We start from the raw sequence: 13,442 nt of genomic DNA, 5'->3' as shown, positions 1-13,442 counted from the left end.
CTTGGAGTAGTATATGGGTATTTGAGATTCGGGAATGGATGTAAATGAAAGTAACATGGAAGGAAGGAAAAACACTGTCACACGTTCATTAAAATAGCAAGGGTTCTTCGAGGGACCCAACCTCCAGATAATTCCAAACATAAGATGATAAAGCCTGCATCTTCTGCTCCACCCCCTCTCTAGTTATCCCACTACCTCTGACATTAGAGTAATGACCTTCACAGGAGCAAGGACTGAAATAAAATGGCAGACAACCAACGCAGCGTTTCATTCCCATGAAACGCAGCGTTTTACATTCAAAGGACTCAACAGTATTTAAATTAAACTACAAGGACAGAACAGTAAATTAACAAGAAATTAAAAGAGAAAGCTGCCACGCAGCCTCCAGAAACTTCTCCCATGCGCACCGTTAGTTCACTTCATGCTCCTCCATATCCCCCTATTGCTTTCCTTCTCTTAGGTTTCCAGTGATCTTATTGGGAACCCTAACAAACTCCCCCCGTTAAACCACCTCGTCCACAAGGTGGGGGTATAGTTCCCGGAGGCGCCATAAAAGTTCCCAGCTATTGTCTTCCTCGGCGGCTCCGGTCCACTTCACGAGCACTTCCGTAACAGCCCGATCGCCTTGGCGTTTCATCCTCCTGTCAACGATGGCCTCCGGTTCAGGTAAGATTTCCCCATGCACATCTACTAGTGGTAGTGTTGCTAATGGCTGAACTTGGGTGCCGATTTTCTTTTTCAGTGTAGATACATGAAAAGTGGGGTGGAGTCTTGCAGAAGTGGGTAGATCTAGGCGGTTAGCCACGGATCCCACTCTTTGCAACAGTTTGAATGGCCCGAAATAACGAGGAGAGAGCTTGAGATTTTTGCGAGGGGCCAATGATTTTTGTCTGCATACATTTTCATGCGGTGTTGTGCTGAGTTTAAGTTTTCCTTTAGTAGCTCTATGATCTGTTGTCTGTCTTTCAATACAATATCAACTGCATGATTGGCTGAGGTCCCCGGGATATAAGATATCAGTGTGGGTGGGGGGTAGCCATATAGTGCTTGGAAGGGTGTGAGTTTGGTGGCTGAATGGTAGGAAGTATTGTACCAGTACTCAGCCAGTGTTAACCACTGTGTCCATTGCTGGGGTTTACTGCTAGTATAACACCTGAGATATGACTCGAGGCATCTGTTGATTGCTTCTGTTTGGCCATCACTTTGAGGGTGATAGGCTGAACTAAATTGTAAGGTCAACCCCATTAATGTGAACAAGGTTTTCCAGAATGAGCTTACAAAAATTGGGTCTCTGTTAGACACAATGGATTTTGGCAATCCATGAAGTTTAAAGATGTTGTCCATGAAAAGTCCAGCTACTGTGCTGGCCGTGTAGGGATGGGCTAGGGGAATGAAGTGAGTAAATTTCATGAACCTGTCCACTACCACCATTACCACGTCAAAACCTTTAGACTTAGGTAAACCCTCTATGAAGTCCATAGAAAGGTTAGCCCAAGCCTATTGGGGAATGGGAAGAGGCTGTAACAAGCCTGCTGGCAGTGAGGTCTCGTATTTGACCTGCTGACAAATGGAGCATTCTCTAACCATTCTTTTGATATCAGCCTTCATGCCTTTCCAAATGAAATCCTTCTTTGCCCTTTGATAAGTTTTTAAGTACCCCGCATGGCCCCCCACTGGATCATCATGGATATAGTGGAGTACTTTTGATTTGAAAGCTGATCCCGGAATTATGAACATTCTACCCTTTTCCAGAATTAATCCTTGCTGCAAGCTGTACCCCTTTAAAGGTTCTGTATTGTCATTTAGCCTTGAAAGTATTTGTTGAGCTTCCGTTGAATCTTGGTAGCTGCCCTTTAATTCTTCCACCCACTCTGGAGTTGGGAATGAGATCATAGCCAAGGCAGCCTCCATATTGCCTTCACTTTCCATTTGCCTCGATAAGGCATTGGCAACCTTGTTTTCCTTCCCTTTTTTATAAGCGATCACGAAATCATAACCAAGTAGTTTGGTCAGCCATTTTTGTTGTGCTGTTGTGCCCACCCTTTGCTCTAATAGAAACTTTAGAGCTTGCTGGTCTGTTTTTACTGTAAAAAACCTCCCCAACAAGTAAGGCCTCCACTTTTGCACCGCTGTAACTAGTGCAAACAATTCCTTTTCATAGGTGGAAAGGGAAAGTGCTCTCCCTTTTAATGCCTTACTCATGAATGCAATGGGCTGTTGTCCCTGATCAATACTGCCCCTACTCCTCTTCCACTAGCATCGCACTCCACAATAAAAGGCTGGGAGAAATCTGGTAGTCTAAGAACTGGTGGTTGAGTAACAGCCTTCTTGAGTTCCTTGAAAGCCTCCTCTGCTTCCTGGTTCCAAGCAAAGGAATTTTTTCCCAACAGCGTGGTAAGAGGTGCTGCAATGGTTCCATAGTGCCTGAATCGATCAGAACCACCACTTGTACTCCACACAAATTGCCCAGAAGTCTCATTGTTTGAGCATTAGGGGTCCCACTCATAGCATTCAACGAAATCCCTGCTTCAGGTTGGGCTCCATCTCGGGGTCATTGTCCTCATTTTCTGCTAGTTCAGTCTATCCTGCTTCCAATGGTTCTTCAAGGGTCTGCAACAGGTAAGCTTTTGGTGCTTTACAGGTAAGCTTTTGGTGCTTTGCACTGGTGCGTGGGGTTCCACTTCTCCTCACAATGGTAGCATAGTCCCTTGCGGCGCTTCTCATCCATTGAGGTTGAGAACAACTTCCTGTTAGGAGTAACATATCTCCCCCCCTTACTACTGCTGCTTCCTTCACTGTACTGGCCAGTGGGGTTAGGATTGGTTCCCCAAGATGACATTGACCTATCCGAATGAGGTCTAGTGAAAGGCTTCTTGGAAGTTAGGAGGTATTCCTCCTGTACTTTTGCTAGTTCGAAAGCCGCTCCCAAGTTAATAGGATTTAACATCTTAACTGGCAAGCAGATTTTATCTTTTAGCCCACTCAGGAAAACACTTAATTTATGAGGAGCTGAAAGACCTCTTAAACGATTGGACAACGATTCAAACTTAGCTTTATAAGCTGAAACAGTGGTGGTTTTTTTCAGACGCGTAAGAGCTTCCATTGGGTCATTGTAAGCCGTTGGCCCAAAACGCAGCAGCAAGGCTCTTACAAATGTGTCCCAACTAGTAAGCTATCCGGATTCATAAGCATCTTGGTACCAGACCAAGGCTTCCTCCTCCATATGGTAAGAAGCTATTAATAATCTTTGGGCTGGGTTTGTTTGGTGGATTTCAAAATACTGGTTTGCTTTGAAAGTCCATCCAGCTGGGTTATCCCCATTGAAATGAGGGAACTCCAGCCTAACAGTTTTGTTAAAACCCCCCCTATGTGGTTCTCCACCCTCATGTCCTAGTGGTACTTCTCTATTCACCATATTATTGTGATTAGTAATTAATGTTCTCACCATATCAGTAAGTTGGTCTAACCTTTCATTCACTGTTTTGCTGCTTTCTTCCAGGGAGTCGACCTGTCTTTGGAGTGCCTCCCTCGAACGTGTGCCTTCAGCCATCAGGATGGGTGGCTCTTGATACCAAGTGTTAGCTACCGAAATGCAGAGTAGCTTGTAGTAGTATATGGGTATTTGAGATTCGGGAATGGATGTAAATGAAAGTAACATGGAAGGAAGGAAAAACACTGTCATACGTTCGTTAAAATAGCAAGGGTTCTTCGAGGGACCCAACCTCCAAATAATTCCAAACATAAGATGATAAAGCCTGCATCTTCTGCTCCACCCCCTCTCTATTTATCCCACTACCTCTGACAGTAGAGTAACAACCTTCACAGGAGCAAGGATTGAAATAAAATGGCAGACAACCAACGCAGCGTTTCATTCCCATGAAACGCATCCTTTTACATTCAAAGGACTCAACAGTATTTAAATTAAACTACAAGGACAGAACAGTAAATTAACAAGAAATTAAAAGAGAGAGCTGCCACGCAGCCTCTAGAAACTTCTCCCATGCGCACTGTTTTGAGTTTTGAGCACCTGGTCAGTTCACTTCGTGCTCCTCCGTATCCCCCCATTGCTTCCCTTCTCTTAGGTTTCCAGTGATCTTATTGGGAACCCTAACAAACCAGCTGGGGAAGAAAGTATCAAATCCTGTTCATTTTGTTCGAGTTTTGACGTACTTGATGGAAAACATCACAAACGAAACTGCGTTTGATCCCTCTACACGCATGTTCGCAACTGGTGAAATTAAATTCTCGAGGAAAAAAACAATCTATGGTCTTGTACAATGTACTAGGGACATGACACAACAAGACTGTTATAGTTGTTTGCACTCTGCCTTACAAGATCTTCAGGCATGCTGCTCTTCTTGCGAAGGTGGTTTTATCGTTTCTAGTAATTGTGATGTGAGGTTTCAGCTGTACCGTTTCTACAACGTCTCAGGTTTGGTGTTAACCTACCCAACTTCCAACGGTAAGCACATAAGATCTTTGATTAATTTTTCTGTCCATATATGCTTTAGTATAGATTGGTTCCACCGGGGCATAAATATAAGTTAATGATGGTCTTTTCTTCTCCTAATTTCATTATTATTATTATTATTATTATTGTATAACAATATAATTATACACCGCTTGCTTTTATTACTATAGTTTGTGAGGAAAGGCTAAATTCAACCTAAAGTTTGCAGATGTAATTAAACCATATAACCTGGTCTCACAGTGAACTTCACCCAGAAAAATATACAGTTAGCAAAAAGCTGTCAAAATTCTAAAACCCAAAAAAGTAATCGTGGTAAATCGAATTTGAAGGCAGTTCTTTTTGTCCAAAAACAGAGGATAAATGGAAGATTTGGATGGTTGTGATCGTTTCGTGTATACCACTCTCAGTACTAGCAATAATCGTTGGGTTTGGGCTTCTTATCATGGGCAGAAGAAGAGAACCGAAAGAGGTAAATTATGTAAATGACTAACCATCGTAAAATTAGTTCAATATGCATCCCGAGAAGGAGATTAATTTAATGTTTCTTTGCAGATGATGACAGAAGCCAGAACGCACTGGTACATGAGTTGGCTTGGCCCACGGGAGTCGACATTACAGAAGAGGGTGAATTGGTTAGTTCTGAAGAACTGCCCTTCATGAAACTATTGACACTAATGGCAGCTACAGATAACTTTTCAGATTCAAATAAGCTGGGAATTGGTGGATTTGGCACTGTATACAAGGTAACATCAACTTCTCTGTTCAAAGTGGCTCCAGTGTTGCTTCACCGTCCTGAATTTATGGCTGATTCTGGATAATTTCTTAGGGTGTGCTTGCAGATGGTAAGACAGTAGCAGTTAAAAGGTTGTCAAGGAAGTCATGGCAAGGCTTGGAGGAATTTAAAAATGAGATCATAGTTATTGCAAAACTTCAGCACAGAAACCTGGTGAAGCTCTTGGGATGTGCAATAGAGGGCCATGAAAAGCTGCTTGTTTACGAATTCATGCCCAATAGAAGCCTTGATTTATTTATATTTGGTTTGTTCCTTCAAACTTCATGGTTATATTCCGAATTCATCTAAGATATATGAACAAATGGCCTTCAAACTTGTTTTCAGATTCGAAAAAACGCAGTCAGCTTGACTGGAAGACATGCCACGATATTATTCTTGGTATTGCGAGAGGACTTCTTTATCTTCACGAGGACTCCAGGCTTAAAATCATTCACAGGGATCTAAAGCCCAACAACGTATTATTGGACCATGAAATGGTTGTTAAAATATCAGATTTTGGCATGGCGAGGATCTTTGGTGAGGATCAAAACACTGCTAACACTAGGAGAGTCGTTGGAACATAGTGAGTCTTCTTTTCTTTCTTCTGCAATATATTTCCCTAGTTCTTTCTAGTATTCAATTGAGAAGAAAACACGGTAATGATATGCTTGAACACAGCGGATACATGGCTCCTGAGTATGCAATGGAGGGGCTGTTTTCTGTAAAATCTGATGTTTTCAGTTTCGGCGTCATCTTGCTTGAGATTATTAGCGGGAGGAAAAATAGCGGCTTCTACCTGACAGGGCAGGCCCAGACACTCCTTGCATACGTATGTTTTTTTTGTTTTTTTGGTCTGCTAAAACAGAATATAGTTTAGTTTAGTTAGTTAAAAATGGATGCTTCTGTTAGATATTTAAGAAAAACATTAGTAAACGGATCTTCGATTTTATATGATCTACAATAATAAATAGTGACAAATAATATGTATCTTTCTCCATCAGTTCGATGAAGAAATAGATCTGATTATGAGGAAAGGATCACCCTAACAACTTTGTCTCACAAGTGTCTTACGATGGTAAAAGGCACTCTAATGTATAGATGATAACCCTTTAACTCTTCAGTACTATTTATAGATTTCTGACCATCAAGAAATCTTAGAATTTGTATCTGACTATAATTAGAGATATAGAGTTTTAATCTTATCTCTTAAGACTTATCTTATCTCGTTATCACTCATATTTTATCTGATAAGTTTAAGCTATTTCAAACTTTATTAAAATGGGTGTGTGGGACATAGAATTTTAATAAAAACTCTTACATTCTCCCACTTGGCTCATACGCCCATAAAATAATATTTTTCGTTCATGGGTTTATTATAGAAAATTAACCATACTGCGCAAATTTATTTCCTGAAACTTTTATAGGTCAAAATACTTTTCATGAGTTTCGTAATATCAATGTTAAATCAACTACTAATGCGAGTCATGACGGTCCTCTGTTATATAATCAACAAATTCCCTTCCATATACGACAACACCAGCAACTAATTTTACATGACTTTAATTGGGATAATTAAGGCTAATATCGTGATGCCTTGGGTTCCAATTCATGTATGTTGCAGACATTATCTTGTCATCATTCTTCCAAACCATGCAATGTACAAATAAGTGAAAAGACAAGAAAACAGAAATAACCATAATAGATATCTTTTAATGTCTATTAACAAAATACTCAGCATATCAATGATCTATATAACATGTTCACATTATGGGCATAAGCATTTGACCCATATTTTCAACATGTTTTTGAATTATAATCATTAACACACTATTGATATGGACATATTTGTTTATGTATTTTTTCCTTAACACGTGGTATCTAAAATTTTATTAAATACTCATCATTCGGAGAAAAATACTTTGAGGAATTCTTGCCATACATTCTTAGCGTCTTGGCTGTAAGTAGACAATTCCAAATCCTATGATAAATTTTCTTGGTTAAATACTATAAACTGTGGCCTCAAAACATAGTACAAACTCAGTCCCTATTGCACATGAAGCAGTAAAAGATTTGCCTCATATTTTTCCATAGATAACTCTACTAGATAGCAAAATACATAACCATAACTGTATTTTCCATCATTAGAGTAATCTTGTAAAATAGGGTTTGAATATCCAGTTACCTTAAGAGTATCGGTTCTTTTTAAAACAATAATATAGTCTTTAATTTCTTGCAAATAACCTTGCACTCTTTTCATAGCTTTTTAGTCAAACAACCTTATGTTACTTTGGCAACAACCAAATGTGCCAACTGAAAAACTGATATTCACCTTTACATAATGTCTTTGATAACCTAATCAATTCGAGAATACCATAAAATACTGAGCATGTCACATTCTATTTTTCATGCAAAGTCTTTCAAAACTTTATGCAACGATACTAAAACAATCTTAACAGTTATTGTCTTGATATTAAAATTCAATCTCAATTACGAATGATGTCTCATTCATAAATTTCATTTAGAGACGTAACTTTAATGTCAAACTACTAACGATGACTCATACTTACCAAAAAGTCATATACATGCATGACCAAAATGCAAATATACTCCCACTGACTTATGAGTATATACATTATCAATAAATATTTTTCTTAATCTCAAAACAATATTGGTATTATCAAATTTCATATACCAATTTTTAAAAACTGTTACCTCTTCTAGATAATCCTTTTATTCGTTTCTTGTAGACTTCAGACTTTACTCTACAATTATTTTCACATTCATTTAATGTAACTCTAGAATATAATGAGTTACGAATGTCATAGTGATCTTCAATGAGTTCTTTCAAATTTAATAGAAAAAAAAATCTCTAATTAATGCTCATTTTTGAGTGAAATCCTTAATTATAACTCTAACTTTATATCGTTCAATATTGCCATTGAAGTCAAGATTTTGTCTCCAAAATCCATTTCTATTCGACTTTTCATACATTTCAGACAATTTAAATAAAATTGCAGACTTTACATTGATTCATGGATTTTAATCACTTTTTTTTATACATCAATCTTTTATAGAATTACTTATTTCTATCATTTGTGAAAACAGATATAAACTTTTATTTATTTCTATATCAAATTCAAATTTTGAAGATACACAACATAACTTAACCAAATAACAAATCAAGGAGATTGCATAAGGTTACCTGTTCTGATGTCTTTATGGCCAATTCTTCAGTGGTGTTTCTCTGATGAGGTGAATGATCATTTGCTTGTTGTTCCATATTATCATTAAGATAATCATTAAAGGAAACTACAAAAATTTTCAAAAGTACGAGAATTCACTTCACAATAATCACATTTCTAGTTTTCATACTCCCACTGATTTTGCCAACCATAAGTAGAAACAATACAGTCTAGATTATTTAAATCTCCTTAAGTAATTATTAATAATGTACCCAATAACTATTATAAGATTCAACAATCTTTCATTTGGGTTATAAACTATTACTTTAATTTGACCACCCATACATGAATATGCCTTAAAACAATTCATACTTTAAAAATAAATCATTAAGGTTAAAAACACAATATAAATTCTAAAGCATTTTGATATAAGTTTTAAACCATTATAGCTCAACTCTTAATATTTTTCATGACACTATTTCAATCCAATTTAATGATTTTCACATTTCTATCTAACTGCAATTCCTCCCCATGAGAAGTACTACAAGAATTACTAATGGTTTGAGACTTCTCATGTAGAGATAGATACATTCATATCATGAAAAACATCTATAAAAGTAATGAAATACTTATATCAAGTATTATAGGAAAAAAGATTTACATGCGTCTATATGCATTATCTCAAGAAAAACTCCATTTCTTGTGGCATCTTTTATTGATATGTTTGATTTATTTTCCTTTTATATAAATCAACACACATCCTGAGATTACAAAACCTAAGTGCGGAAAATATTTGATTTACTAATCTCTTTAACTTTTCTTGAAGATATTCTCTAAACTTTTATACCACAAATTATATTTCAAATTATATGTCATAAATTGTAAAAGTTTTCATAAATCATTTTTCCCCTTGGCTCTTGTACAATAGCTCATTAGTGAAAAAACTTTTAACAAAAACATTATTGTGAAGGCATGACAAATAAAGCTTTATTGGAAAGAAAAAAGGAATCAACATAAGTAACATATTGAAACAAATTGAAATTTTAACATTTGTACTCAATTTAATCTAAAAGAATGCATAAACATGTATAAGATCTGATTCGAAACTTATTTGGTTTATCCTTCTTTTCGAATCATGTCTTATGCTTAGGGCACGTAAACCTTCATGTGTCACTATTTCTTTTAAACTTCAATTGACACAATTTTTATATTTTCATTACAATCATTTCCTCCCTTTCCCAAATGATACAAATGATTTTTCATACAAATGAGCAAAATAAATTTGTATCTAGCTAACAACCATGCTACTAACATGTTCATATCTTATTATTTTAATAAAATAATAATACCTTTAAAGTAAACAATCATGTACAAAAAATTCATATAGTTTAATATGGAAGTAGTTAAACATTGTACTTTTCTGGCCTTTATCATTATTTTCAATGATAATTGATGTTTAAACATAAAAAGCTCTTAGTGTAAATTTGATATGCTCATGTTTTTCTATATTAGAGCCCATTCTATACATGAAACTTATAATGATATTCATATGCTTACTGCAAGAAAAACATTTTGATCACTTTAATACTTTGAGTTCGACACTCATAAACAATAATTATGGATGAACTAATAGTGTCATCGAGATCCATTCCCTCCTTTGGGAGTGAATCCCAATGCACAGAATGTCCTCCAGTCTTAATTTCAGAATTTAAATCATGCATTATCAAGAATTTAAACTATTATGAATGAACTAGTAGTGTCATTGAGGTCATTCCTTTAGGACTGAGCCCCAACATACAAAGTGTTCCCTCTAATTTTAAATTCTGTGGATGAACTAGCTGTATCATCAGAATTCTCCTTTGGGAGTAAACTTTAACACATAAAGTGTTCCCTCTAATATTAAATTCTGTAGATGAACTAGTTGTATCATCAGAATTCTCCTTTGGGAGTAAACTCTGACACACAAAGTATTCCCTCCAATATTAAATTTTGTGGATGAACTAGTTATATCATTAAAATTCTCATTTTGGAGTAAACTCTGACACACAAAGTGTTCCCTCCATTATTAAATTATGTGGATGAACTAGTTGTGTCATCAGAATTCTCCTTTAGGAGTAAACTCTGACATACAAAGTGTTCCCTCCATTATTAAATTCTGTGGATAAACTAGTTGTGTCATCAGAATTCTCCTTTAGAAGTAAACTCTGACATATAAAGTGTTCCCTCAAATCTTTCTTTAATGGATGAACTAGTAGTGTCATTAAAATCATACTTTGGGAGTAGATCTTAATACAAAAAATTATTCACTCCAACCTTAATTTGATGGATGAACTACTAGTGTCATCAAGACCCTCCTTTGGGAGTAGATCTTAACACACAAAATTATTCACTCCATCATATCTACCTTATTATGAAATTTAATGATTTTTCATCAAAATTTAAGAAAGTCTTGTACCTTTGGGCAACCAATCTTTTCTTTAATTTTAATGTGAATCATTTGTTCCATATTGGATAATATATATATATATATATATATATATAAAAATAATAGCATGCATATGACATTTAATACATGCATTTAACAATAATAACATGCATATAAATTTAATAATTCTATACATGTAGATAACAATAATAACATGTATATAAGATTTAATAAAAAATTTATAATAACATGTATTTAATAAAATTTTCATACATGTAGATGACAATAATAACATGTATATAACAATAATTTAAATAAGAACCATAAAATTAAACAATTAGTATATGTATTTAACAGTGAGGACATGCACATAAAAGAAAATAAAATCTCAGATTTATTTTTATTTTTATTTTTTTAAATATAAATAATATTAAAATAATAAAATAATATTTTAATATATAACCGGACTGAGACCCAAGTCAACTGGATTTGTTGACTTGGGCAGGTATACTGTACAGGCCCGGTTCATTTTTAATTTTTGTAATTCTTTTCATTGGGCTGGGCCACATCAGTGGCCCATTGGCACATTTGTTTCCTGGACTGGGTTAGTATAAGACAATTTAATGTAATGCACTGGGCCGAAGCCCACAGCCCACAGCCTTTAGTCTTGTAACATAAAACCCTAAAGAATGAAAAACATCTTCTTCCTCCAGATTTCACAGCGCCGCACCAGTGCCTTCCCTCAGGCCTCAACAAATACGCAGCACCTTCATCTCAGGTAACTCATGGTGGTCTTTGCCGGCGAGGAGGAGAACGGGAGAACGGCAAGGCATCCCCAGCCACCATCCACCGCCGAGGTCCACCCTCTCCATTTTTTTTTTTTTAATAATCCATGGAACCTCTACAGCAGTGGGCTTTTGAGCCCTCTGCCGCTGTTACAGGAACTCCGGCGAGGAGTTTCTCAGCCTCCTCGCCGCACCAAACTCCATTTAAAAAAAAAAAAAAAATCCTTACGCCACCTTTAAGGCCACCACGTACAGTGACTCTCAATTTTCTCCATCAGTAACACAGTATATAAATATAAGAGTAAATATAAGAGGAAATATCTAATAAGGCTGTTCATTGTTTAGACATGAAATAGCATGCAGAAACATATGCACGGGTCAAGGAAGAAAATAGAAAATGCAAACCCAAAATATATACATATTGTACTGCGTTTGATCATCGTGAAGAATAAAATAAATAAAAGAGAATTTTATCATTAATTTTTCTTTCAGATAAAAATTGTCTTTTTATTCATGTGATAAAATCACACTTATATGTAAATACAAATTCACTTTATATTTTGAGATCATAAAAATCTAAAACCATGCTCTGATACCACATGTTAGATATTTAACATGAACATTAATAAACAGATCTTCGATTTTATATGATATATAATAATAAATAGTAATGAATAATACGTACCTTTCTCCATCAGTTCGATGAAGAAATAGATCTGATTATGAGGAAAGAATCACCCTAGTAACTTTGTCTCACAAGTGTCTCACGATGGTAAAAGGCACTCTAATGTTGTAGGTGAGAACCTTTTAACTCCTCAGTGCTATTTATAGATTTCTGACCATCAAGAAATCTTAGAGTTTGTATCTGACTATAATTAGAGATATAGAATTTTAATCTTATTTCTTAAGAGTTATCTTATCTCGTTATCACTCATCTTTTATCTGATAAGTTTGAGCTATTTTAAATTTTATTAAAATAGGTATGTGGGACATAGAGTTTTAATAAAAACTCTTACAGCTTCATCATTATCATTTTGTTAGGATTGACTTCATCATTATCATTTTGTTAGGATTGACTGGAGATAGTATTTATGCACATAATCAAGTTTATGTCTGTATTGACAGGCCTGGAAACTTTGGAATGAAGGGAGAGAAATGGAATTTGTGGACCCTTTGTTGATGGAGTCCTGCATGATTACACAAATATTGAAATGCATGCATATCGGGCTTTTGTGTGTGCAGGAGGAACCCACAGATAGACCCACCATATCAAAGGTGGTAGTTCTATTGTGGAAGGAATCAATACCTCTTCCTAATCCAAAACAACCTGCACTTTCTGTGGGTAGAGTCATTCAGACTGATCGTTTTCTCATAGCAAATCCTTCTGTAAATGATCTTACTCGTTCCATTCTTTCACCAAGATGAATACTGGCAGCGTTTCTAGTAACATTCCCTACTATTAACACGTTTGCAAGCTGAAAATATGTTATAATTTTTATATCATAGGAAGTGGGACATCTTATGCTTTCTACTCCACACGGAGGAAGAAATTACAACGAGCTGTAATTGTACGATGAATGAAAATCCACATTACAGGGCTCAATTCTGCTGCTATTTATTTTATTAGTTTTCTGTAGGCCCGTTCCCCTTTGAAGCTGGGCTGTTCGTTCAAACATATAGAGCCCATTGATGAACTGTGACACCTTCTAACAAAAGAACAAGGGACACGGGCCCAATAACAACAGCCCACTGTATTTTTTGAGCCTATGTCGACTTTCAAGATTTTGATTCCTGGACATCGAAATCT

General features: G+C 35.9%; 1 protein-coding gene across 1 annotated transcript; it reads left to right on the top strand.

Annotated features, from left to right (window-relative positions):
- The first annotated feature begins 4,322 nt into the window (after positions 1-4,322).
- Positions 4,323-13,238, top strand: LOC122276574 (cysteine-rich receptor-like protein kinase 10). The gene is made up of 7 exons (XM_043086401.1): positions 4,323-4,462; positions 4,825-4,940; positions 5,024-5,214; positions 5,298-5,508; positions 5,589-5,826; positions 5,922-6,072; positions 12,761-13,238. Exons 2-7 carry the CDS (start codon positions 4,832-4,834, stop codon positions 13,058-13,060), a joined length of 1,200 nt encoding a protein of 399 aa, XP_042942335.1. The 5' UTR covers positions 4,323-4,462; positions 4,825-4,831; the 3' UTR covers positions 13,061-13,238.
- The last annotated feature ends 204 nt before the right edge of the window (positions 13,239-13,442 follow it).

The sequence above is a fragment of the Carya illinoinensis genome, chromosome 9 (genome assembly GCF_018687715.1).
Source record: "Carya illinoinensis cultivar Pawnee chromosome 9, C.illinoinensisPawnee_v1, whole genome shotgun sequence".
NCBI lineage: Eukaryota > Viridiplantae > Streptophyta > Magnoliopsida > Fagales > Juglandaceae > Carya > Carya illinoinensis.
Note: the sequence above shows the minus strand (reverse complement) of the source record. Positions and strands in the feature narration are given on the sequence as shown.